Source organism: Atractosteus spatula, chromosome 14 (assembly GCF_055471065.1).
Source record: "Atractosteus spatula isolate fAtrSpa1 chromosome 14, fAtrSpa1.hap1, whole genome shotgun sequence".
Classification (NCBI taxonomy): Eukaryota; Metazoa; Chordata; class Actinopteri; order Semionotiformes; family Lepisosteidae; genus Atractosteus; species Atractosteus spatula.
This window is the reverse complement of record NC_142719.1, coordinates 39,452,136-39,479,362: the sequence shown is the minus strand read 5'-3', so window position 1 is coordinate 39,479,362 and position 27,227 is coordinate 39,452,136. Positions and strand designations below refer to the sequence as shown.

Here is a 27,227-nt window from a genome sequence, read left to right as displayed (position 1 = left end):
CAATATCCATAATTGTATCTGTTGTTAATTTTTTCACCATGGATGAAAATAAGTTGTAATTGACAGTATGTGCTATAATTCAGCTTTACGAAGTTAGACTGAAAAGCGCAAGGCCAAATGACATTTTGATTTCACATGGAAGATTACACTTAAAGTTTTCTGAGGGGACAAGCATTTTATCTAATTAACATTTTGGTACAGTAACATTTTAAATGATTTATTTTTACAGCTTATGCAGCCACAAGAGAGATTTATCTTGTTAATAGGAGGTACTGTACAAATTCTGTTGTTGTGTTTTTAAGGAGACAAGACAGTACCACTCACTGTAAATGATTCACATTTACAGCCAGGCGTCCATAATCTCCAAAGCTGTTAATTACTTTTAAAGAAGGCAAAGGTCTGTTTCAGTCTTCTTTCCCTACATTGAGAGGAACACACCCAAGAAGTGACATTGAGAGGAGTTGTCGTCCAAGGTAAATTCAAGCTTTTGTATACGTATAATGTTTTACAAAAAAAAGTTTAATTTGGTCTACCTGCTCTTAGGTTTGTAATGCAAAGCTTTTTAAATTTTTCTTTATTGTTATATTGTTTTGTACATTTAAATTTTTAAATAAATTATGAGTATGATATCAACTAACTAACTAAATATTTGGTCTCCATATTACAGATATCAGGAATACAATATCATTTAATAAATCATTTAATCCAATACAACAGATTCTAATTAAATATGATATGATATCTATTGTTTTGTCAAAGATTTCTAAAGTTCTCATTCTTCTCAGTCCAGTATCTGTTTCCAATTGAATACATTAGTGATGATCAATATTACTTTCTTGGAAAGAAGAAGAGATGAGAAATCTGTATGAACCAGAGGGTTGGTAGAGGACTTTGAAGTCCAAATTTTGTTCTGAGTAAAAGGAAAAGCTCACAACTTTTCTCACTCAATTAATAACTTACAAAAAAATCAAGGAAACGTTTTAATGATTGCATAGTAGTGTACCATAGACGATAGAAATCTGAGAAAAGCTATAAGAATATACAATATATTCTTGAAAACACGCAACTAATTTGTAGGATTCACTTTCACACTATTAAAAATTGCACGATCTCATTCTTGATAACAGCAACAACCCTAAATCTAGTGAAAACAGACAAAACCTTAGACATTGTGCTTTGCCTTAAGGTGCCACTTTATTTTCCAGTCTAATGGGATTTGTTAATTAACACACCAGCAAATCTGTTAATTGCTCAATGGGATCACCCAGCATCAGAGTGACAAGTGAAGTGGAATTAGCGCCAGCATATTTTTAAACTAGATCCTTAAAACCACTGGTACTGAAAACGTGGTTTCTCCCTCCTTTTGTATTTAGGCAGTAGCAATCACTAAGGCCATCACAAGGTCATGGCATATACTGTAGGTGGTTGTGAGACATTTGATCACAGAGAACCTGTTAAAAATCCAGTATTTAAACATCTTATTTCCTAGCATCTCTTATGAATTGTTTTGTACTTGCTTTTTGTAGTTTTTATTGAACCTTTCTTCCGTTGGAAAGGTTAATACTTGGGGTTTCTCTTTCCTGGTATTTTGTAAAGGAATTTGGTGTACCCGATGCAATTCTAAATGAATGAATAAAAGATAAGTCTCTGTAAAAGACTTTGTAGGACAAATGTAGTAAAAAGGAAAATTGTAATCTTCAAATAATGAACTATAGTCAATCAAGATGGGAGGTTGGGTGTTCTTAATATGGAAAAAATAATATATTTCTAAGCAATAGAAGATCTATATACAGAAGAGGTATACAGTATATAGTAATAATTATAAATAATTATAAACCATACTGTATCTCAATCCTTTAGTGCTAAAATTCTGCAGTCTGTACACAAGACAATGCTGTTCTGTCATCAGACTGTAAGTGATCCTTCCTCAGTACAGAATGGGCCTTCAGTTCTTAAATTCTGAAATCAGTGTATGAGGTTGGTAAAGGTTTAAAACAGACATTTTGAAATCAAGAAATTGTGGGTGGTTGATTGCCAGGCTTTTTAAGATTTTGAACATGTTCCTTGTACAGTATAGTGCAGCAGTCAGTTTCTTGGCATTGAGAAAGCAAAAAATGTCAACTTAAACTTGATGCTTTTCCAATGAACATTTATAAAGGAATACAATTGTTTTACCCTTACTTTATAAAAAGTCTAACACTGTGCTGTTTAAAATCTGCAGTAAACAGGTGAGGAACCACCATTGCGTTTCTGTGCCTGTGGTTCCTGCAACAGGTTGAAGGGGGTTTCCCTCTGTTACAGTTACAAGATTAATTTTGTTGAGTAAACCTGGAGATGGAGATGGAAGGGATTTAAATGTAACTTAGAGCTTTAATTAATTTCAGTCCAGCCACTGTCTCTAATTTTAGAGTACACGTACAAGTCAAACATATGTAACACTCTCCCAAAGCTTTATTTAAAACCTTGTGAATGCTTTACCTCGTTTCTAACAACAGTTCCTGTTGTGTTGTGTGCTTGCAGTCTTCCTGGCAGAAACCATAAAGATGATGAGCCTTGTACTGCTCACCCTGCCCTGTTTCTTTGCCAGTGGTAAGTTGATGTAGTGTACTCTCCTCCGACCCCTGTCTCTGGTGTCCTTAAAGATCCCTGACATGCCAACAGGTTTCAGAAAGATAACAGCTTGGCCTTCTTAATGTAGACATTGTCCGCATCATTTTTAAAGGTTCATCAGTTTAATGTCTGCAAAATGCTTCTGTACCCCCAAGAGATAAAAAGGAAATTTGGTGTGGACAAGTAATGGGGTGATAATCTTTCTGTTCTGTTTTCATCAATTATTTTTTAGTTACTGCTGAAACAGTTAGTGGGATGCTTTATAATCTCAGCAGAAAGAAAATGATATAGCCAATAAGGATATCTTGAAAAGGAACAGGACAACATTATGAATATGTGTTTTGATAACAATAAGGAGTGCAAAAACATTCAGTTGATCTTTATTTAATAAAAGAAATGTATGTCAGTTTAAGATTGAAATGAAAAGCGCTTGCAAATACATCGTATCGTCTGTTTTCATGCGTCACTTTTTTTCTTTTTTCTTAGTCTCCGGAAATCTTCTTCCTACTTTCTGTCCCAACATGAGTGTCATAATATTACGGGAGGATCTGCGTATAGGTGTGTTTATTTTCTATTATTATCTTTAAGCAGATAAACTAGCTTTGGAATCAAACCAAATGCCAACAACAGCTCTTTAGATACATTAAATGTTCTTATACAATTAGAATAACTATTGTGTAAATATCAGTAAGATGTTTAGCAACAGCTAGTTGCTAAATCAGTGCGTTTTGCAACAACCAACAAGTGACTGATATAATAAATAATACACTCATATATACGTGAGTTTATCATTTATATTGTATCAGTCATTTATTGGCTGTTGCTTAACATACTGGTAAGATTTTCTAATACACTTAAGTCTCTATGAGCGTATTAAAAACCCAGAGCCTATAACATCATGAACAGACTTGGGAGATTTATTCAGTGTGTTCTGTTACCCCCTGCATTATTTATTACTGCAAAATGCAGTTTCAGCTTGTCAATCAACAATAAGAAGAAAGTCACTGAATATGACAACAGGTAAAGATGACAGAATTTGACATACACAGTATTACCCTTGATAGATAGAGAGGAGGCTCTGATGATAACATCCTACCGCCCCCGGTCATTCAGTGCTGTTAGATCCTGAATTCAAACTGCTGACCCAGACAGAACTCCAAATACCTGCTGGACTTCAAATGTGCTCCACCCGAAGATCAGTCTCCAACTGGAAGGGATTTGAATGCTCTAGCATTTGTGTGTTTTCATAGACATAGTGGCTAAGTGGCTGGTCTGCACCCCCTAGGTGAGAATCACAACACCAAAGGGCAGGTCCACTGGTGCAGGGTCATGAATGCTGTATAGCGATGAAGGGGGATGATGTCAGTGTAATGCACTCTGATACTGTTAGTCCTTTTATAGTAGCAGACAGAGTATTGCTTTTTCTGGCTTACTGGAAACAGAGACCCTGAGCTTGTTAATGTCTATATAATGGGTGATGTCACTGAAACTGGGTGCAGATATGAGGATACTTCAATCCTGTAGTCTTGTGCTTCCAATTGCAATTGCTGTGAACTGAAATGAAAATTGAAATAAAGGTGTTGTTACGAATGATTGATATTGTTCAATGTTTTTCAATGGTTGTGTATTGCAAAAATGTAGTGGGGAAAGTAATCAAGCTATGTGAAGTTTCGGTTCAATGGGAAATTTTGGATTTTTTTTTTCTTTTGTATAACAGGCGAATATGCTTTCAAGATTTGTGCGACAGATGTGGATAGTACCGATTTAACGTACTCAATTACTGGAGAAAATTCATATTACTTTGAAGTCATTCAAAAGACAGGAGATGTAAAAGTGAAGTCTTCCCTGGACAGAGAAGTAAGTGCTACAAATGTTGACTAGTGCTACTTATTACAGATCTATTGATATGCATGGTGTAATATTATAAAAATCATTTCTTGATTTTTCTTTATCATCATTATGTGTTGCTTTTTTGTTGTGTTATTAAAGAGTACAGCAATATTTTTATATGATGTTGTAGGCCATTCATAATTTCATGTGTACATAATGAATAATTGTGTGTTTCAAGCAAATTTTTCTGTACTTTTATCGTACAGTATAGAATCTATTATTTTGTACAGTAAATTATTTTTTCACATGCTGATATGTTTGGAATTATGATGTTATACAATTGTGAGTAACATATTGGATCCCAATAAAAATTCAATGATTTATATTTTTTTAGGACAAGGAAACATTTGTCATAGATATAACCGTTTCTGATGGTTATAATGATGAACCTGTAAGTATTTCATATATCTAATGTATATTGTATGTTGTAATTAAAACTATAGATTTTATATAAAAAAAAAATAATCTTTGTGTTTTTACAATTTTGAAACAGGCCAAAAAGCGTGCCAGTGTCATTTTGCTAGATGCCAATGATAATCGACCAATATTTACTGGGGCACCATATAATGTAAAAGTTCCTGAGGTGAGTAATAAGGTTTAATGGTGTAATAATAATAAACATGAACATTGACAGTCTGAGCTGAGAGTTCTGACTTTAGAGTGATACCAAAAAATCTGATTTTCATCCTATACTTTCCCCTTGCTATTAATTGCTTTAAATTGTTTTTTTTTGTTTAGAATTTGTTGAATGGGTGCAAAATAAAAAAAAATGATCGTAGTATTGTAAGTTGTTAAAACCCGTGATTTCTAGCAATCAAATCACAACTTAAAGCAGGCTTCTAAACTCTTTCAACTGGTTCTAAATGATAAGTGGCTAAAAGTCCTCTAGGGCTCAAGTGATAAAATTCAGTTAATGCAAATGTGGCTATAAATATGTCAAAAGCCATTCAGTTAAAGAAACTTTTTTTAGAGTTTATTACACTTGCCAATCCGTTCTGGTGCACAGTTGGTTATGTTAGGGAGAGAGTGAGTTCTGCTGCAACCTTGTGTTGAATATAAATCCCCTGGGACCTGCTGGTTAGCGTTGAGCTGAACAAGGATTTGTTCTGAAGGGTGATTGCTTGATCAGGGCAAGTCACTTATGGGAGAAAAACTTGGTTTGCTTCCAATATAGCAGCTTCTTCTGAATATTGAAGTATTCAAGAGTGTCAGCCAGTGTTTCAGTGATCAAGCGGGCATACTGTACAGTTGCAGGCTAGGTCTTGGACAGAATTCTGTATGTACAGGCTCCTTTCCAGCTCAGCGTCCTGGACAAAGGTTTCAGACCCTAGCCTTTAGGCAATAATATTAACCATTAACTTGCTGATGCTGTCAGCCAGCCAACGTGGTTCAGAGGAGAGAAGTGATAGAAGGGATGTGCAATGCTTTGTAATGGGGGAAAATATGGTTGGTGACTGGCCAAGCAGTCACCTGGTGGAGTGAGTCTTCATGCCCTATAGGTCCCTGCTTGGTTGGTCATAGCTTTTGAGACCATCATCCAGATGCGCCTATAGCTCTCTGCTAGGCATTCAGGTGTTAGCAGTGGGATTCCATCACAGGAAGCACTGTTCTGAGTCATATCACTGCCCTGAGAGATGCTCCTTATCAAACCAGCTCATCTTCCCTGCATACCAGCACACAAGGACGAACAGCCTATTCTGTGGCTAAGACAAAAGAAGGGACCTCGCTGAAAATCCATGTCAACACCTAATTCTGTCGGTTATTAATAAGCATTTCTGCTACAAGTATTATACAGTACTTAGATTTTTATTCAGAAGGTTTACGTAGTAATACCATTTCAGTGGAATGTTATTATTTTTCAGCATGTTGGGTAAAAAAAAATTTCTTTCTTTTTTTCTTGCCCAGAATACAGCATTAGGTACGATATTATTTAACGTCACAGCCACAGATAAAGACAGTGGGCTGGCAGGTGTCGTGAGCTACAGTATTGATGAGGTATGGATGTGATTAAAACATGAAATCCCATCATTAAAATTTGTCAACCTGTAAGCTTCTATATCTTTTAATGTATGTATGAGTATATAATATATTAAATTCTTTTTACTCTGTTTTTTCCCATAGGTTGTGCCGGATGATTCATCTCTGTTTAAAATTAACAGAGATGGTGAAGTCCTACTGAATGGATTTTTGAACTATGCCAACAAAAGTACTTTCTATCAGCTAACAATTAATGCATCGGTAAGGTTAGAAAGAATTATCGTGCCAGTCAATTAAATGAAAACTACTGTAATTTCTAAGTCTGCCAAATGTAACTTAATAAATCTAGATATTATCACCCATGCATATTTTGGTCATTGTGCTGGGCTTTCCAGTCCAAGCCATGTTGGCCAAGATATCTTCTTCTTTTTTCTTTGAAATGATTGATGTCACAAACACATTCCACATGTGTCCTCACTAATTACCTTATTTTCCAATCACGTCTCAGCTCTCCTCTATTTAAACCCTCTCGTCTTGCTTTTCCACGCTTGGTATTAGAGTCCCTGACTTGTCGGCTTGCTGCTAGCTCAGTTTACTCGTTCCGCACTTTTCTCTCCTTTGGATTTTCTGGATTTTCGACCTCAGCCTAGAATTTGGGATTTAGCCTTCTGCTCTGCCCTTATCGGATAGTCTGCTCTCGGATCGGAACTTAACGGTCCGCATAGGGTCCAGCTGTTCATCACGCCGCTGGCCTAACAATTCTCTCCCAACTGTTGGTATTGTTAATTGAGCTGTTCTTCACCTGTCATTGCTTACTAGTTTACATTTTTAGATTAGTTTTACTTCTGAGACTGTTAACGTTTTAAAATACTTCAAGGTCTCCTCATGAACACAAAAGCTATAATTGGGTATACAATTAAAAAAAAATGAATAGTTCAATGAAGTAATTGAGAGCTCAAATGGAAAGAATGTCAGGATCACAGGTATAAAATTAAGTTTTGTAACAACTCTATCAAGGTGCAAATACAGTGTTTCTTCAATATGATAAAATAGTATGAATTTGATCATAGAAATGCGTCTATGACGCTGTAGTGCTTCCATTCAGACTAATTTCTGCAGGCCAGGATGAGGGGCCTACTTTAATCTTAGTTGACCAAAACCCCTTCCATACACAACAGCTCTGAAAACAAGCAGGGATGGATCGATAATTTATTAATTAAATTTAAGCCTCCATATTGAAACCATAAAAATAAAGGAAATAAAAATGATTCCTCATTTACACTTTGGCCTGTGTAGCCATACAGTGTTATCTTAAAAATGCTTTTCCAACACTATTAATATTTTTTATTTGTATTAAAAAGGATGGCGGAGGTGAACTTTATGGTCAGACTGTTGTTCAGAGCACCAATGCATTTGCCTTCATTACCATTGAGGATGTTGCTAATCTGGATCCAGACTTCTTAAACCTGCCTTATCAGACCTCTGTGAAGGAACACACTCCTGTGGTGAGTATCTACTCATATGAAACTCGATATCAACAGGAAATATCAGATTCTTTCTTCTTAACTTACTGGTTATTAGAAGGGTAAAGGGTGACAAAGTGACATTTGTGAGCATCTCTGTAGTTCTTTGATTTCATGTAACAACTGCGTAACTGAAGAACAATGAAAGCAAGAAAAAATCTTTCTCTTTTAGAGATTTCTAGGAAAATGCAATTCAACTAAATTTACAGTTCTTTATCATTTCATGGGACCTACCCACAACTTGCTTTAAAAAATCTTCTTTGTATCTTACTAATAACACAGACATATTTATAGTTCATGTTTTCTTTCCTTTTGTTTGTATTTATTGATTTATCTTTGCTTTATAGTTAGATGCAACTAGCAGGTGTTAATGTTTATATGAAAATCTCAAAAAGTACACGGTGGTTAATTTGTGATGAGGATCTTTTATTTTGCTCTGTGTGTGTTATGGCAGATATGAAATGCACAGTCATCACAGATTAGGGACAGTGCTTTCACATGTCCATTGGTACTTTTTATATAACAGTCTTTTTGTTTGTTACATTTTAGGGCACCTCAGTGTTTAAAGTACAAGCTGTGGATGGTGACAGAGGAATCAAAGACAAAATCTTTTATAGCATTAAGGGTAAGTGTTTTGTTTTTCATTTTTGACTGTGATCCAGAACTGAGGACATGATTTTCATGATTTAACAAGCATGTAATGAAGATGAAATGTTGGACAAAAATTAGGGGAAGTGCAGATCAATTGGCTGAGTTGGTAATAAAAACAGCACAGGAAGAAAACCCCATAAAAACCAGTTAAAAATGTCAAACTCAGAAATTGTTAGGAAGTGTTAAGCCAATGGTACAAAAAATGTGATAAAGAGATTCTATCCTGTTGGTTTTACAGAGACCAATGCCCCTGGATTGTTTGACATTGACAGAAACACTGGTGTTATAACTGTGAGGAGTGAAATTGATAGGGAAGCATTATTGAACATAACTGCTACTGTCAATCTGCAGGTCATGGTAAGTCATGCATATGCCTGGCTCTGTAAGTAAAGCTTATAAGATCGACAGCAAATACATGGGTTAAACCATAAACACCTGCCTGAATAATATTTCCAGCAGATTGTTGGAAATTTCAGCAAGTTTATACCAATCGTGTGTATTTCAGGCCGAAGAGGAAAACCCTAACATTAATGGGCAAAATGCTATGACATCTGCAGAAGTCATCATCAAGATTCTGGACATCAATGACAACAAGCCCAAGTTTTACAACTGCATGGAGAGCGAATGTGACTTCAGTGACAGCTCTGTAGCAAACAGTTTCACTGGTGACATACAAGAGCATGCCTCTGGAGGTGTCCCTGTCGCCAACATGACCATTACTGTCCGGGACCAGGATGAGGTCAGGTTTTTTTTAAATTTCGGAACATATACTTGCAATACATCTTAATAAACTGGGATCAGATTGTGTGTGATTACTCTACATGTTTTTTGGCATAATTTTAAAACCACTTCTGTCACTTTGAAAAGAAATGTCATTCCCAGTAATGGAAATTGTAGAACTTGTAGAGCCTGTAAACTTGATAATTTGATACATTTGATTACAGTGAGTTGTAGTATTGCGAGTTTTCAACTGGGAAGCTAAAATTTGACCTTTGCTTTTCAAATATTTACAAAGAAAAGCACAACCCAGATTATAATTAGAAAATAATAGAACTCATTTTAATGCCCAGAATTGTGGTTGTCCAATCTGTAACAGCTTTTTGGCACTTACGATGACAGTACCAGGTCTGTGCAATTACTCTTCAATCTTGTATCTTTTAGGGACACAATGCCAAATTCAACTTGCGCCTGGAGGGAGAGGACAAAGATGCATTTTCCGTCTCGCCCACCACTGCCATGAGCAGTGCCCAGGTTCAGATTCTGGTCAAGAGCCCTAGTGCAGTCAACTACGAGAGCAAAACCATGATGAGAGTGGAGGTATGTGAATGTGATTTGGTGTTCCCATATGTAACTGCGGTTTTAAGCAGATTAAGTTAGAGGCCCAGGGTGTCATCCAGTGTCAGAATTATCCCTTTTTATCTGAGAGGGCTTTGAGATAAGACTGGCTTTCAAGATACTCCCTGCAGTGATTGCAGATGCTGCAGAACACCATCAGCTGATTCTTTTGAAATTTTCTTTTGGTCATGCATATAAAAAGTTGATTCCACAAGTCAGATAATTCTTTTCTGTTTTCTCACAGCATGTGTGTTGCTATGAATATAAAGCCAAACAAAATTCAAGAAAGGAAAATGTTTATTTGAGTATTTCCAATTATAGCAAAGTATTTTGTCCACTTTGCTTCTACGTATTTTATAGAAAAAGCCTGAGCAGACTTCTAAAGAACTACAAAAAAAGTATGCATGTATATTTACTGTAGGTCTTTTAAAGCACTTCTAAAGCAATTGCATCTATTTGGTTGATTTTCCAAGCTTTATACCTCAGTGTAATATTTGCTACCAGCTTGGCAAAGAATTGTAAAAGTTTAGATGGACGTGGAAGTTGAATGGAGGAAACTTTTTTTCGTAGTAGTTTTGGAAAATTATCTGGAAGTCACTGTGTATGTGTGGTGATACTTTAATGTTTTTGATTCAGCCTGTGTGCCTCAGGAGCCAGTTGAAATGTATATTTTCCAGATTGTTGCCAGTGACGTCGCAAATGAGACTTACTATTGCTCCACCGCCACAGTGACTATTGCTCTTATCGACATGAATGATAACAGGCCGGAGTTTAAACAAGAAACCTATCAGCTGCAAGTGAAGGAAAATAGTCCAAATGGAAAAGCTCTGATGACCATAACGGTGAGTTCATAATTTGACTGAAGCCATAGAAAGAAATGCAGTAATGTAGAGTCGTTTAATTTGATATCTTCCATTATATTCATTGGGATATTAAGGGCTGTGAATTGAACTCAGTGTTCCTCTTGAAGATGGATCGAAGGTGACTGTCTGGTTCATTAATGACTTTGGTCAGATGGGAGTTCAGCAGAAGCTGCTGATGAACTACAGTATAAAAATTGTTCTCAAATTTTATGGAATTTTATGACATGGCTGTGCATTGTACACTTATCCTGGTAAGTTTGTCTGCAAACATCATGCCGGAGTCATGATGGAATTAAAGTTTCTATTAGGTATAACTTCTCCTCTAGTGAAACGAGCACAGAGACTGAACAGGAAAATACACGTTCAGTCCATTAAAATAGGAGGTCTTTATATGCATTTAGATGAATGCCTTGTTACTGTGAATAACTCAGGTGCCTCTTGCTCCTGCAAAATGTGACATGGGATGTTAAACCCCCACAGTGTGGGCAGGAGCTATCGATCATGTGGTCCAGAGGGAGGATCATTGCCTTTTCTCACGGCTTCCCAGCTGTACTTTGACACCCAATCACATGGCCTAGTCTAGATTAGCTTCTGTAGTCTGACAGTGTTGAAGGTTATAGTGCCTCCTGCAGGAACTGCAACAACAGAAAAAAGAAAATGTATTAAAATGGAGTAAAACAGTAAATAGCCCGTTGTCAGACGATCATGGGATTCTGAAAACAGGGAAGCTTATAATCAAAAAGGCACAGCCTGTTGTCTTTCAAATGTCCTCAAATGTCTTTCTTTTTACAGGCTTCAGATCCAGACACAGAGGACGAGGGCAAGATTACCTACAGGCTCCTACCAGACAGCATGTAAGTTTGATCTAGTGCAACAAAATATTGCACAAAATTGTGTAATAATATGGTTCGTTAGAAGAATGTGGAAGTGTTGTGAGCATTGTCTTTAAATAGAATACTTACTATCTGTGTTTTGTCAGGGTGAAAAGTTTAGAATTTTAAAAAGGGAGTATTATTCAAAATGCTGAAATGGCAGCTATCGGTTGCTCCTATACCTATAAAGTGATTCTCATGCATACTGCTTTCAGATACTGCAAACACATGCGCTATACCAAAGAGCTGTGGTAATTCAGTGTACCAGTGACCATCTCCCGTTTTGTTCAGATTGCCTTATTTTGAAGTTGGGAAAGAAAACGGCACCATTTTTGTGAAGAATTCCACGCTGCTCGACAGGGAAACACGTCCTATTTATTTTGCCACTTTGCAAGCAATTGATACTGCGAATAACACAGGAACTGCAGTGCTGGAGATCACCCTCATAGATGAGAATGATGAAACGCCAGAGATGGCCAGGGATTATTACATTGACTTTGTGGAGGAAGGAAAGGATGGACACTTACAACTTCAAATCCAGGTCAATAATTGCTGTTACTTTTATTTTTCCAACTAATACTGTACCTACCTTGGATCACAAAAAATGTAGTTATAGATTCTTTGTAGAAATGAAAAAAAAAGTCAATATGGTAATCAGCAAACATCTTTGTGTTACAGATTCAAGCTTTAATTGGAATCTTTAGAAAACCTGAACAAAAAAGCTCCCAAAATAAGATACACTGAAAATGGGCAGATTTTATCCTGAATAATGTTTAACTTGATTAGAATATTACTCCTCTGTAGCAGGGTGTACTAGAGTCATACTCAAAACAGGACTGCCTGTCATAAATGTTTATTTTCTGATGATAGTCCTAGTGTCATGATATATAATGCAAAGGAGTGGTGGTGCTTAACAGGAAACCTTTTGCATGGAATTTAGTGCCTCTCAAGGTAACTGACATTTTTTTGTGTTTTGTCTTTAGGCTTTTGATAAGGATGAGCCAGGGACTAACAACAGTGAGATCCGCTACAGAATAGAACCGAATGAATTCAGTGACAACTTCACCATCAACGAAATAACAGGCATGCTGGAAAACAACGGCCCCTTGGATAGGGAAGCCATTGACCCCTCATTGAAAGGGGCAATAAAACTGATCGTGACAGCTTACGATTTAGGGTTCCCATCTCTGTCTTCCTCAGTGAATGTAACCATCAATGTTGAGGTAAAGCCTTCCTGTTCAACAGCCACATAAGAGTAACACATTTGCAGCCAGGCAGTGAGCCGTATGGCCAGCTTTATTATGGATCTGCTTCATGAGAGCATCGTTCTGCGGTAGAAATGCGTACCGTAGTTGTGTAACAACATAAACGTTTGATAAAACTTCTCGTCTAATTTCCACTAAGCAAATGAAAATGCTTATTTAAGTTAAATGTGTAAATATATTTTCTCCCTAGGATATCAATGACAACAAACCAGTGTTCACACCAGATACGTATGATTTCTCAGTAAACGAAACTGAGAAAGGTAAGTTAGTCTGGATGATATTTTTCCTTGTTACTGTTCTATTTCCTTTAATATCAATAATTCAGCTTAGACTATCATTATATAATTTCAGTGAACTGCAGAAACAATTTTTTAACACTTAAAAGATGCTGAAAAATGTCTTTGTATCACAAAAATGCTGATTAAAAACACAATAACTTTCTTCTGTGCTGAATGCTGTACAATTGTATTGTTCAATTGAAATTGTGGTGTATTTAAACTGATCAATAACAACAACAATACAATAATCCCTTACCCTAACAGTGCATTTCTGGACACTCTACTCAAAGGGTTGTTACAGGTAATGGGGAGATTCCCCTTCACCAATGTGTTGTCACCACCCGCATGATGAGAGGGCAGCTGAAGCACACATCAGCTATCAGTGGGGAAGACAGCAGATTAATGAAGAAAAATTAATAGGCAGGGATTATTACAAGTAGGAGGCTATGACTGGTAAAGACAAGAGGGAAACTTGGCCAGGATGCCGGGGTAACACCCCGACTCTTTTCAAGAAATGCCTTGGGATTTTTAATGACCATGGAGAGTCAGGACCTCAGTTTTATGTCTCAACTAAAAACTTTCGTGCAGGACAGTGATTTTTGTTTCCAGCACTATACTGGGGCATTAGGGCCCACACAGGCTGCAAGGTGAGCGCCCCCTACTGGTTCCACTAACACCTCTCCCAGCAGCAGCCTTAGCTTTCCCAGGAGTCTCTCATCCAGGTACTGGCCAGGCTCACACCTGCAGAGCTTCTGTGGGCTGCCAGTTGTGAGGTACAGGGTGATATAGCTACTGATTGCTGGTTCAGTCAGATCAGTTGAATAAACCAGAATGTTTGGAGAATATTTTGGAGATACTTGGAGATTTTTGTCTTCTATCTTTATCCTTTCCTTTCATAGGTGCGTTTGTAGGTTTGGTGTTTGCTCAGGATGCTGACCAAACAGAAATTCACAACCGCATCTCATTCAGCATCACTGATGGGAGCTTCGGAAATTTCATCATTCGCACGTTCTATGACAAAGATCTCAAGCGTTACAGGGGAAATATCACAGTGGACCCCGACGTTGAGTTAAATTTCGAAGCAGTGAAGAATTACATTCTTACCATTGAGGCGACAGACCTCGGTCTACAGGAAGACCGTGCCAGAGTGAAAGTGAAAGTATTGGATGTAAATGATAAACCACCAACGTTTGAAGATGGATCCCTCAAAGACTTGGATGTGAAAGAGAATACGACTGGCCTGGGAGTGGTGAGGAACATCACCGCCACCGATGAGGACACCAACCACTCGCTGGTTTATCACCTTCTCTCCGTGAAGTGCCTGTGCACTTTTAACGTCTCGGAAGACCACTGTGAAAAGGACTGGTTCCGGCTGGAGCCGAGCGGCTCCCTGTTGGTGAATAATGATTCTGTGATTGACTACGAGCAGTGCCATGAAGTGGAGATGGAAATCCAGGTGGTGGATATCTTAACAGAGAAAGGCGTGAATCACAGCAGCCCAGGTAATGGGAATTGATGGAAGAGTTCTCGTTCTTGTTCTGTTGTTTCAGGGTGCTTGGGGTTTGTTTTTAATCAGTGAACCTTCATGGACCCATCTTTACCTTGTTTAGTATTATAAATCAAATTGCTGCAAAGATTTCGTCATTTACATTGTGTAAAAAAATCTTGGTAGCATAAATTATAACGGCCGACTAAGAAAACAAGAATTGGATCCATCTTTTTAACATGCACATCAATAAAACTTTGTTATTTATTGCAGGAAAACTGAAAATCCACATTATTGACATCAATGACAATGCTCCTCAGTTTATTTCATCGGAGACGCTGTTTGGTATATTTCCATTTTTTTCCCCTTTTTGTCACGTCTCATTATTCTAACTACGACTTTCTATTCCAAAACATCTTTTGAAATTTTCTAGCTATATCATCCCACTTATTTAACTATTTCTAACTTCAGTTAATGAAAATATACATGAAACGTACATAAACGTACTGTATAATAATATAAAGAAAACTGACTGAAAATACAGAAGGTAAAGTATTCAGGCACTTACTGAATTTCCTTACAGCACTGATTACCCCTCAAAAAGATAAGATGAAATCCAGACCTTTGTCCTCTTTTAGCTCCTTTATCTTGCATTATAAACAGTATATAAACACACAGTTTACATATTTAATAGAATATGCAGATCTGCTATTGAATAATAATAACAATAATAATAATTTTATTTATATGGAGCCTTTAAAAGTGGCACCTCAAAGTCCTTTACAGTAGGTGTAAAATTTTAAAAAGTTATAAGCATAGAAAATTACCACAGGGTAGGTGACTCTCTGTTATCCATGGGGATAGAACACCAGAGCTTTGGGGTATAGCAAGAAGATTCTGTCATCCATAGAATGTAAACATGCTTAAGGAGCATGTAAAAGACCACAGTGAGGTGGGGAGTAGACAGATGTACTGGGGAACTAAGTCATATAGAGCCTTATAGGTGAGCATGAGGATTTTGAAGTCGACTTGAAACCAGTTAGGAAGCCAGTGCAAGGACTCCAAGACAGGTGTAATGCGATCTCTTGTACATGACCCGGTCAGGATACTGGACAACGGATTCTGGACTTATTGGACTTTGTTCAGTGTGGATTTAGATACCCCAGCAAGTAGGGTGTTGTAGTAATCAGTTCTGGGAAAAAACAAATGTGTTGACTAGCTTTTCTGCTGCAAAGGCAACAAGACAACACAGTCTGGTGATATTTCTGAGAAGCAAGAATTATATTTTTACATAAAGATAAAAGTTAAGTTTTAGCCAGGATCACATATTGCCCCTAAAATTGTTCAGTTTTGATTGAAATTCAAGCACAGGGCCATCCACAGGGTTACTGCACTGGCTTTACGTAGGTAATGGGAGGTGCTGAGCAGCATGACCCCAGCCTAGTCACAGTTTAAGTGAAGAACAGTTTTAGGTTTTTATGTCAGAGATGCAACTAAAGAGTGCACTTCAATGGACATAGATTGGAGTATCATTAGCGGAGAAATTCAGATCACTCAGATCATGTGATTTCAATAACAGATCAAGTGGGAACATGTAAACGCTGAATAGTAGTATCAAGCCTAGAGGAACATCAGACTTAACCAAAAAATCTTCAGAACTGAAACCTCCAAGAGAAACAAACTGTCAGCAATTATTAAGATAAGAGGAGAACCACTTAAGAGTGATGTCAGAAACCGCAAAACACCATCTCAAGATGGGAGAGTAAAATGTCAGGAAATAACGGTGTCTTAAATGGTTTTAATCCCTGGATTGTAAGACCCATCTTTTAGAAAATAACATGTTGTCCTCTTTCAGTTGTGGTTCCAGAAGTTGCTGCCAAGGACAGCGAAGTCGGCAGAGTCACTGTAAGTTGTTTATCGTTAAAATTTAGTTTAAACCTTTATTACAGTAACAGAATTGACAGAGTAACAGAGTTTTGTTAAAAATGTATTTCCTTTTCATAGCCCTGCACAAAATTACAAAAGCCTGCTATAGTTTTTCAGAATGTATTGAGAAAAGGCAACAATTATATACTCACATTTATTAAAAAGTATTTCAATTTTTGGTTGCTTTTCCTCACCCTTAGTCATGCAGTTTTGATAGGTAAGAAAGCAAAGACTGCACATTAACATAATTCTTCCATAAATAAAGACATAACTTAATCTATTAGTTTGATTTGAGGATTTTACTTGACAATTGAGGTTTGCACATGTACCTTACTTAGTCCCTGATCTTCCATTACACAGTTTCACTTAAATTTTTAATAATCACTTTCAACTACTATTTTATTTTTTAACTACTATTTATTATCGACAAACTTTGAAAAATGCGTAAAAAGCCTAAACTGTGAACGGACTTTTCTCTAAGTAGCTCACTTGCACCTTATAATCAAAGAGATGCAAATTATTTTTTGTTTCTCTAGTTTAAAAACTATCCACTCTCTGCTACTGTTGTATGTACCAATGTTTCAATAGGCAAAAGATCGGGACTCTGGAGAAAACAAAGTCATTGTGTTTAACGTTCTGACAGTGGAGTTCATTCACAGCAATGGGGATAAAGAAACCATGAGCAATCTTTTCTATGCAGACATAGTGAAAGAAAGTGAAGACTATGCAGGGATCATAAGGTAAATTTGTTGATGTACTGTACAGAATCAGTTAACTGCCAAATCGGCTAAACGGGCTTTCATTTATAACCTTTTATTTCCTTTGTGTACCAACTAACCAGCATTACTGCTGTCTGTTAAGAGCAGAACCAGCCATGTACTCTTACCGTCACAATGAAAAGTATGATTTAATTTCTTGGATTCACAAATTGGTGTGTTAATTCCTGAGCACTTCTATGTTGTAAACCAATTGCCCTTCTCTAACATTTTGGTATTGCCATGTTTCTCAGAGCACAAAAGCAAAAACATTACTATACCAGTTAAACATCATGTTTTTTTTCTGTAACCTTTTATAGCAGGCATTTAATCTCTATTACATTTTGTTTCTAGGACTTCAAACACCTTGAACACTAACTTAAAAGGACGGTACTTAGTAACCGTAGAGGCCAAAGACAAAGGAGTCCCATCCCTCAGCACTTCCATTCAGTTGGACGTAGGTCCCTTGCTTTGATCATATACTCTGTGATGTGATATTTTCTATGTCCAGTGGTGTAAATTCATATATGCACATATTCATATCTAAATATTTAAAAAGTGTAAACTTCGCCAAAACTGAATCCATGGTTCAAATATGTACAGAAACAGGATTTATGACGTAATTGAATCGGTATGATTTTATTTCCTCTATACAGAGGACAGGCCTTCCTCTAACTTCCTCTCAGGTGTTCTTCAGATCTCTAATGCATATTTAGAGGAAGTCGATTTAGCACAGTATATCAGTTATGATTATTATGGACTATGCATCTTTTTGACTACAGTAAATACATTTGATTCATATGTTGAACTGCTGACTATATTTACTGGCCACCTACCAAATTTTTGAGTGATTTTCTTTGGTCTTGTTTGTTTTTAGGTTGCACAGAATGAAAAGATTTTGCATCCAAAAATATTTTTTGTCTTTTTGAGTGGGTTTCAGTGTCTAATTTATGTTTTACAGGTGTACACAGTTGACAGTTCATTCCGTGTTCAGTTGGAGTTTAGGTCATCAATACAAGAAATTGATGCGAACATTGACACAATTAAAGGGTACGAGTGATTTAATCAAATCAAAGTTTATTTATCAAATGCACAACAATACAGCATGCAGCAGTAGTTGCTGGCAATGAAATGTCTTTTAGCGGTAGTATCTGCTTTTTAATGAAATTGCACAAGCAATCCACATCCACTGTTTTTCCAAATAGGTTGACTTACTTCTCTGGATGTTCCTGAACTCTTGCGTTAGGCCTTATTGACATTTCCAAAACATTTAGAGGTCTCACAGATGAGGCGATAGGTAGAGCCCTCTGGTGGTGAAAGAACAAACTGTATTAATAGGTCTCCTTTGCAGTAATCGACATTGATATTTCTAGAATGGGTGCCTTTTTCGTTTAGACCAAACTTTAGTGGCAGCAGTGTTGATGTCTATAATCAGCTATACATTAATCAGGTTTCTTTAATTACATGTTAATACTCTAAAAAGTTGTATAAGATTTTAAACTCTGAATTGCACCTTACTTTGAATCAGGAGCATCTAGATGTAAGTGACACTGTATTCCTTAACTGGTCGTGATCTCTCCTATTTATGTACAGTGACACAGTGGCCTTGCTTGTTCTTAAATTTCATGTGTTACTTTTCCTCCACAGTGAGATCAAGCTTGGATAATTTCACTGTCATGTGCAATTCAGACTATGCATAGGGGGATTTTCATGATCTACTTTACAAGTTAACAAAATCTCAAGTTCCGTATTGCGCATTGATATTATATTTAAGGTGTTTTTCTACTTCCAGGGTAATGGTTTCAGCTACAAAAGCAACAGTTCATATTGTAAAAATTGAATCAAAAGAGCAGGCACAAAGGTGAGTGTGTATTGCTGCAAATATATCACGCTGGGGGGAATTAAAGACATTTATGTTATACTTCATTTCCTAATCTAGCACAGTAAAGATTGTGCACACTTTGAGTTTCATGATTGCTTCCTAAAGTAAAAGCAGGATCTCAGATAACAAGGTTATCGATTGTAATTTTTTGTTGACTCCACAAGCAGTTGAATTTGTTTCAAATATATTCATGTATATTCTGTTATTGCCGTGTTTATGAACACTGAAATAAAAAGAAATATATCAGCAGCTGAAATTTTATGAACACTTGCTTGAATCTGATTCTGACATGAATATTTAAGATGCTCCATTGAGCAAAATCATTCAATGCAAATAAATTATTACATAATGTTAATATTTAGTACTTTGTACCATAGAGTTTTAATATATATATATATATTTGGGACTTTGTAGGTAGCCTTTTAATAGAAGTAGTACATGACAATTACAAAGATGCCTAGCTTTCTAGAGGATTGTTAAGACATTTGATACACTGTTTTTCAGAAAAATTAAGTTATACGGATCAACCGCATAAATCATGGTTATTAATTTTTAAGAAATAAAATCTGACTGAATCCATTTTGAATTTTTTTTCAGGGCCTCAGAATTCACTGTTTTAGTGGCATATTTTGTGTATCCAAATGGCAGTGCTATTGATCCCAGCAACATTATCACGTAAGTTTTACAGTTTGATTTTCCTTATATGAAGTTCTAAAACATGAGATACTCCTAAAGTTTAATTTAGGAAACCGATGTTTTGTTTCTATCTTTGCATTTAGTCTTCATATTCTTCCTTAATGTTCAATGTTTTTTGTTGCTTGTGTGAAGGATTCTTCAGGAAGACAGGACAGCAGTGGACGTGCTCTACAGATATGGCCTCCAGTACATTGTAAGTACAGTACAACATAAGTGGACACTACAACCGAAGCTGTTGTAGTGCTTTAATTGTCCTGTAATAAAAAGGACCTGTAGCCTTTTTTATTGTTGTTTCTAGTACCAAAAATTAAATTAAAGGATGTACATGAAACAAGGCTCATTATAATGCATGCTGCATTATAATATATACAGTATATGTTTGTTTACAGTATTATTGTTTTATCTAAGTGAAAGAAAAAACACTTTTTTTCTTTTCCTGTTCGTTTTTATATGTTAAGTTTTATAAACAGACAGGAGTGTGTGACGAACCTGACCCATTGTAAAGCTTTACTGCTCAACAGTGGTGGCTCTACAAAAACGGTTGTGTGTTCAGGTGAAAATCAGGAGAAAATCCCACAAACCTGTAGATGAGTACATGTTACAGTGGTTTTCAAAATTCCTGGCATTTCCAGGTTAATCCTCAAAGATACTTTACGTTCAAAAGCAAATTTTTTTGTCAGATTCTTTTATATACCTACGATGTGAAATCTTTCACATAACTGTTCATGGACAGTTCATAGATTGTGCGTGAACTGTTCATGGATTGAATTGTACTTCTAATAAACAGAGAATTTCACCCTTTGTTCATCCATTTGAAACTACTGCCAGCCGTCTTTTTAGAAAAGGGCTTTCTTTTATATACTGTATGTTTATTACATGCATTGTACACACTGTATTTACTTTTTAAGGAATCAGGAGAGAAGGAAAGTAAAGAGATCGATCCTGTGTACTATGCTTTGGCTGGCTTGGCGGCTGGCTTTGTCATCCTGCTAGTTATCATGATTACGACACTTGTCTGCACTCAGAGGAGGTAAGATCCTAAATGAAGTGAGAGTCTTGCCTTGCTCTCTCCTTGGGGGTGACCTGCTTTCATGTGACAAGCTTGAAGGCACGTGGCCGATATCAACATGTATCATAGGTGGGAGGAAGATGACTTGTGAATACAAAATAATAAAAACAAGCTGGGTCACAAGGTACATAGTTGCCTTACTGTCCTGCTGTAGTTAAACTGATTGTTTATTGCTGTAAGTAGCAATATCCTGCACAGCAGCTGTTTGGAAAATTTTTCAAGTTTCCAAGTTTTTTTTTCACTTAGTATAGTGTCAAAGAAACAGGGTGAGTGACCTCAACAAGCACACTAACTGAATTTCAGAAAGTAAGAGTTTGGATTAATTATTGTCAAAAATAAAGCTAGGCCCAGGTTTGTCAAATGTGCTTGGTTTTTACTGTACCCTTATCACATTCTAGAAAGAAAATGTATTCTTATATAATCATTTCATATCATAGCTCCTTAAACCTTTAGTTCCCACTTTGAGAATGTGTTTTACATGAAACCTTTCACAAAATCCTGGCACATCTGTGTTTGGTTGCAAAACATTATAGGACTTAGTTACTTTTCCCTCCCTATGGTATAAACTTGTACAATCCATTAAAACAGCATTCTACATATTTAACATTCTACATATTGTATTGCCTTTTACATAAAAATATAAGTTGGCATTCAACATTTCACTGTGAGCATTAACACAAAGCTACCATGCTGTTCATTGCTGAAGGTAGAACTAAGCCTTTTGCATCACTATGGTAACTAGCAACTAGAAAAAAATTCTAAAAAATCCCTTTTTCCTTTTGAAAGCTGTGTTGCCTGAGATTGAGAGAAGCAGAGTGTGGGGGAGGGCTGAAGAGAAAGCTGGCATATTAATCACAAAAATCAAAGCAGGTTTTCAGTAAAACGGGGTTTCTGGAGTCAAATTGAGGGAGTAATGAAAAACATGGTTCACTATGTATTCTATAAAAACGACTGTTGGTTTTCAAGCTAAAACAAACACATTTCGTGCCACCAAAACTGAGGGGATTTGTATACAGTACATGCAACAGTAAAAAAAGTTTTAATATTTATTTTCTTCACTGGGATACGAGTGAGCATAATGTGCACCTCATACCTACCCTTTCGTACACTTCAGCTGTTGTGCTGCAGTTTCAAAGTTGTGTTTTTAAGACAGAGCAGTATACCAAGTGTGACTGCTCTTATTGGTCCTCACAGCTATAAAAGAAAACTGAAGGCAGCCAACGCCGTGAAATCAGCAGCATTTATGGGAGCAGACAACCGTCACACTGGGCAAGTGGTCCCAGGGACTAACAAATACACCATGGAAGGGTGAGTTTGAGCTGTAAAACTCTTTTCCTCCTCACATGGTTCTGTATGTGTGTCTGTGTGTGTGAGTGAGTCTGCGCTTGTGCAGGGAGAGGGAGACAGAAACTTCTTTCTGTCTGGACATTTTTCATGGCTCTAGTCTTTCCACTCAAAACATCTCCTTCTCTTTGCAGAAAAACGGCGATATTCTACTCAGGTTTTACTCATTGGGTTTAAAGCTAACTGGTAAACCTGACCAGTCTGGGCTTACCAGTTCAATAAAAAGGCATTTTAGCTTCATGGATTTGTCCATTAGGAACCAATGATTTTAATGACAAGGAAATAGACAAAGAGTCAATTAGATTTGATTGATATATGTGATGGATTAGCTGTTACTATGCTTCATGGTGGATGCGAGTGTACAGAATATTTCTCCTGAGTCTAGACTATTGGCCCCGATGTGAGTGTGTGCGTGTCATAACTGTGTTTGTGGGTGTCTAGTGATGGACTGGCATCCCATCCAGGGTGTATCCTGCCTTGCTCCCATTGCCAGACAGGATAGGCCCCAGCTCCTCTGTGACCCTGCATTGGATAAAGCTGTTAGGAAATGGATGGATTGTTTACTGGATCATCTTAAAAAAAAAACTCATGTTTTCTCACAACATATTGGACATTTTTTCATTTTAGTTTTTGACACTAACTATCTTATTGACATTGTGGATTTGGAAACAACGTCCCCTCCTATTCCTAAATCTTACATTAATATATGAACCATTTAGCTGTCATGACTTTGACTATTTCAACTGGTAGGGTTTTCAATGCAGAAATCATTTTGAACTGAACTCAGAAGTTGTGATGTAGTTAAGAAATGAGTTGTTTAAATTAATGTGTTCTGTTCATTTACTTTATGTTTTAGGGCTAATCCAGTGCTAAATTTGAACATTGATTCAGCTACAGATTTAGGGTTTGATGAAGAAGGCTCAAATATTGACAGAGTGAGGTAAAGAGGTCATTTTGTCTGTTCGTTTTCATACATTTTCCTTGTTGACTTGTTTTTATTTATTTTACTGAACCTTTAACATATTTTATGTATTTAAATCTGGACTGGACATTCAGCTCTAACATTGATTTGTTGTATAAATTGTGAATTAGAAAACTGAATTAAAATTTACATGTTTTTTATGTTGTTTTAACACTAAACATATATTGTAATAAGCATTTGTCTAGTAAAAATTCCCTGATACATAGCTCAGTTGAAATGATAGAATTTGATAAATCTTATCCATGTTTCTTACAGTTTTAAGTCATTTTAAGCCATTTTCATTATGATGCAAGTGTTAGACAAAGCCAATGTATTTCCCTTAAACTTACTAATAGTGCATCCTTCTGTTCTGTAGGTCGGACAGTTTTCTTACTCTTCTACCACTTGTTTTTTTTCAGTCTCAACTCCTTGGATGAAAACCTTGACATTAATATGAGCGAGAAAGAGAATATGCATATGATGGTAACTCAGTAATTTTTCAAACATCTCTCTTTGTTCACAGCGAATCTAAGCTAGAAGCCCTAGAAAACGAATGCCGCGGACTTTCAAGTTCTAAATTAGTCTGGCCTTGCCTGAGAAGAAAAAGTATAGGCACGCTGCTTAAAAATTGTGGTTTGGATGTGGGGATGCAGAACATTTAACAATATTTGGGCGCTGCTTAGAAAATGAAAAATAAAAGGACAGACTGCAGCTGTCATATTTGCTTGTCTTTATGTTATACTGACGGTAAGGTATACCATTGTTTCTGGCCAGATGATCCAAGAAGAAGACGAAGAGAACCCTAACGAGCCTCATTACATTGAGCCTCTTGGAGCTGCCCTGGCTCAGCACAGAAAGGACAACTGGGAGACTCACGCTTTCACAAACCCCTCTCTGGACACCACAGATCTGTGAGAGAGAGAAAGCCAGTAGCCGGTGATGCATCGCAAAGTAGGAACCAGAATGTTGGGGCACGTCTTCACGCTTTGCAATTACCCCCACCCCATTATTTTGATTAAAACTCGATTGAAAAGCTGCCTCTGAGAAATCACGTTTGAAAGACAACTGTGTCCAAAATGAAGCCTTTCATGTCACACCAGTGTACGCAACAGAAAAAAAAATGGCAAATTGTTTCTTGATTTTTATTTGAATTACATTTTTTTCCTTTTGTCAGGTAGACGGTCTGAAAAAAAAACAACACGTTTTCTTCTTTGTCTTTTTTTTTATAAGAAGATAAAAGCTGAACCCTATCTTACAGTTCTTCATTGTTCAAAGCTTTGCTTTGGTCATCAGTGGCACGACAACTCCGATTGGCCCCGAACTGCAGTTGCACGATTATCCTCAGCTCTGATGTGAAAAAGAAACTGCAGGGAAAATGTGTTAATCTGCTCCAGCTGACAAATCTGCTACTAATAATCGTATGCCAATAATGTGCAGCAACTGACAAGTATTGATCTCAGTTAAATGTCTTATTATATATATATATTTATGTACCCTAATGTATTTATGCTGATGTAGATGTAATACAAGGCACATGTAAAATATACTGTGCAGTACCCAGTTGTTGTGCCTCTTTACGGTTCACTACGTGTCCCTGACTTGTACAATCCATCATGTGAGAAAGCATAACACATTGCTCAAAATTCTCCATGTTCTGACAATAACCTAAAACTGTGAAGTATTTCATTGTGCTCTGTGAGTACAGTTCACAAACACTCACTATCAGCGGGTGGTAGGCCTTCAGGAAAAAACAGAACTTGTGACCAATTTGCAAAGTGTGTACTTCTGAGTTTTACTTAATGAAAGGAAATCATGCTGTTTCAGAACTTGGAACTCTTGAATAAATCAAATTTCCCATTTTTATTTTTAACTTTTTTTTTACCACATATGCATACAGTAGGTGCGCATATGCAAATAAATTTGTGAATCAGTTTTTTCTCCAGTTGTAGAAACTGTTTCAGTACTATAATGAATGTATTATGCAGTGCTCACTTCCAGAGATAGTTTATATCTTTATATGAATCTTTTATGTGTTTATAATTGGTATCTCTTGAATAGCTCAAGATTAAATTCTGTTTAGATGGAATTTCTGGTTGATAAAGCAGGAGGGTATCAGTAGTAATGGACAGGTATAGAGGGATATGTTGTCTAGTTCTGCACTCAGTCTTAAGGGAAACCATTAGGAATTCAGTTTTTTAAATGCGTAGTGTTAAAGGGAAGCACTAGAAATGCTGCTGGCACTGACAAAGGAAAGGCAAATGGATTTTTAAACCTCAGGGATTACTCTTTAAGATTTCAGTATCAACTCTGCATTGCATGATAGCTAATCCTATTACTGGCAGTGGCTGAAGTGTGTCAAATCAAAAATATGTTAAAAATAGAAATACAGAAGAAATTATCTGGGGTATTGGTGTATCTTAATGAATGTATGCTAAGTGCAATCTTTCTTTAGTAAAAAAATACTTTTTTTTAAATCATGCTGTCCCAGTAATGAAAGGTACCAACATGCACATATTGTCCTTGTTTAATAAAATCACTCTAAAATGCTAATGCATTGTTGTAAGTGTACTATAGAGATGTAAAATGTAGCAGTCACTTGTAATTTTCCTTTGAAACCTACGTTCTTTTGTTGTATTATATATCTATGTTAGGAATGTTGTTTTACTGTAACAGAATCATTTCTTCTCCATGTTGTCTGTGTTTGTGATCCATTAGTATCAACATCAGCATGTATACAGTATACTTACTCTGCTTCATTAATGAACAACATAAAGATATTTATTTAACCTGTACCATTCAAAGAAGCCACCAGTTTTCTTGGTTTTACAAATGGAATAATTAAATTCTGATTTTTATCAGTACACCTACTGTATAAAAGGTATAAGTAAGCCCAGCTTTGGTTTAAAGTGTGACATTTATCATTACTTCTTCAATATTCAACAGAGCAGCATTCCATTAAAAAAAAAGTAACCAAAGGCTTTGAAGAGTTTATCCAAACTTAGATTTCTTGATTAGAATAGTCTATTCAGCTTATGACTATGGTTAATCATGTTAGTGATTGTAAAATAGCTATTATACAGTATTTGTATCTGATTTATCTGTATCTACTTAACAGATTGAAATGATTTTTTTTTTGGCCAAGGACACAAAAATGTATTTGGAATACTTATAATGTAGCCTATGTAGAAATACAAAAAATGCTTTAATAATTTAATGTCTGGAAATATGTCTGGAGTTTCCATTACTAGGAAATTTTTTACATCACAGAACTGTCAGTGATCTATTTGCCTCAGCGCATGCAAGCTTCTTCATATATCAATTGAAATTATGTGGCAAAAACGAATTACAGCAATAGCCAATTATAGGAATGTATCTTTAAAAACAGTTTGAACTTCCCTCTAATCTGTGTTGCTTTAATTCTGCATCCCTTTCTCTTCCTAGTTGTCAGTTCTGTGTATAATCTCAGCTCTGCTGGGGATCACGCAGTCTCCACCTGACTGGAGCAATTGGGTTTCAGCAGTCCGATAGTGTTCATGTCTCTGAGATAGGAGCCCTGGATTAGAAAGTACACCAAGCCCAGTTCCTTCCTAAACCACCCCCTTGTAGCAGCCAGGCCTGCTGGTTTTCATTCCAGCTGAGCTCTAAACCTCCAGGGCTAAATGATGCTACTGAAATGCTTGTTTACAGTAATAGTTTCTGCACTGTTATGTGTTTCGAAAATGCCCTACTTCAGCTTATTGTGTTAAACAGCAGCAGCACAGAAGCTTTTAAAAAGTCTCTCCTCAACATGCTTACCCTTCATGAACAGACAAAGGTGGGAAATGACAATGTACCAAATACCCTC

At 36.5% G+C, this 27,227-nt stretch overlaps 1 protein-coding gene across 1 annotated transcript; it reads left to right on the top strand.

Moving 5' to 3' along the window:
• The first annotated feature begins 431 nt into the window (after nt 1-431).
• On the top strand, nt 432-26,175 carry cdhr2 (cadherin related family member 2). Its single transcript, XM_088932757.1, has 32 exons — nt 432-473; nt 2,521-2,589; nt 3,097-3,168; nt 4,328-4,467; nt 4,835-4,891; nt 4,994-5,083; nt 6,406-6,495; nt 6,622-6,738; nt 7,839-7,982; nt 8,550-8,625; nt 8,890-9,008; nt 9,157-9,390; nt 9,813-9,968; nt 10,664-10,828; nt 11,642-11,703; nt 12,013-12,262; nt 12,705-12,944; nt 13,177-13,246; nt 14,164-14,766; nt 15,024-15,095; nt 16,606-16,655; nt 17,265-17,416; nt 17,786-17,888; nt 18,393-18,481; nt 19,224-19,292; nt 19,911-19,988; nt 20,142-20,202; nt 20,918-21,039; nt 22,273-22,386; nt 23,279-23,362; nt 23,803-23,866; nt 24,158-26,175. Exons 2-32 carry the CDS (start codon nt 2,544-2,546, stop codon nt 24,296-24,298), a joined length of 3,930 nt encoding a protein of 1,309 aa, XP_088788883.1. The 5' UTR covers nt 432-473; nt 2,521-2,543; the 3' UTR covers nt 24,299-26,175.
• The last annotated feature ends 1,052 nt before the right edge of the window (nt 26,176-27,227 follow it).

What these genes read in the sequence shown, in the direction of transcription:
- cdhr2 (XM_088932757.1), top strand. Translation starts at nt 2,544, where the DNA reads ATGATGAGCCTTGTACTGCTCACCCTGCCCTGTTTCTTTGCCAGTG. An exon ending in AGGCTCCTACCAGACAGCAT is followed by an intron (nt 11,704 to 12,012) that starts GTAAGTTTGATC and finishes CGTTTTGTTCAG; the next exon opens with ATTGCCTTATTTTGAAGTTG. An exon ending in TCAAAAGAGCAGGCACAAAG is followed by an intron (nt 19,293 to 19,910) that starts GTGAGTGTGTAT and finishes ATTTTTTTTCAG; the next exon opens with GGCCTCAGAATTCACTGTTT.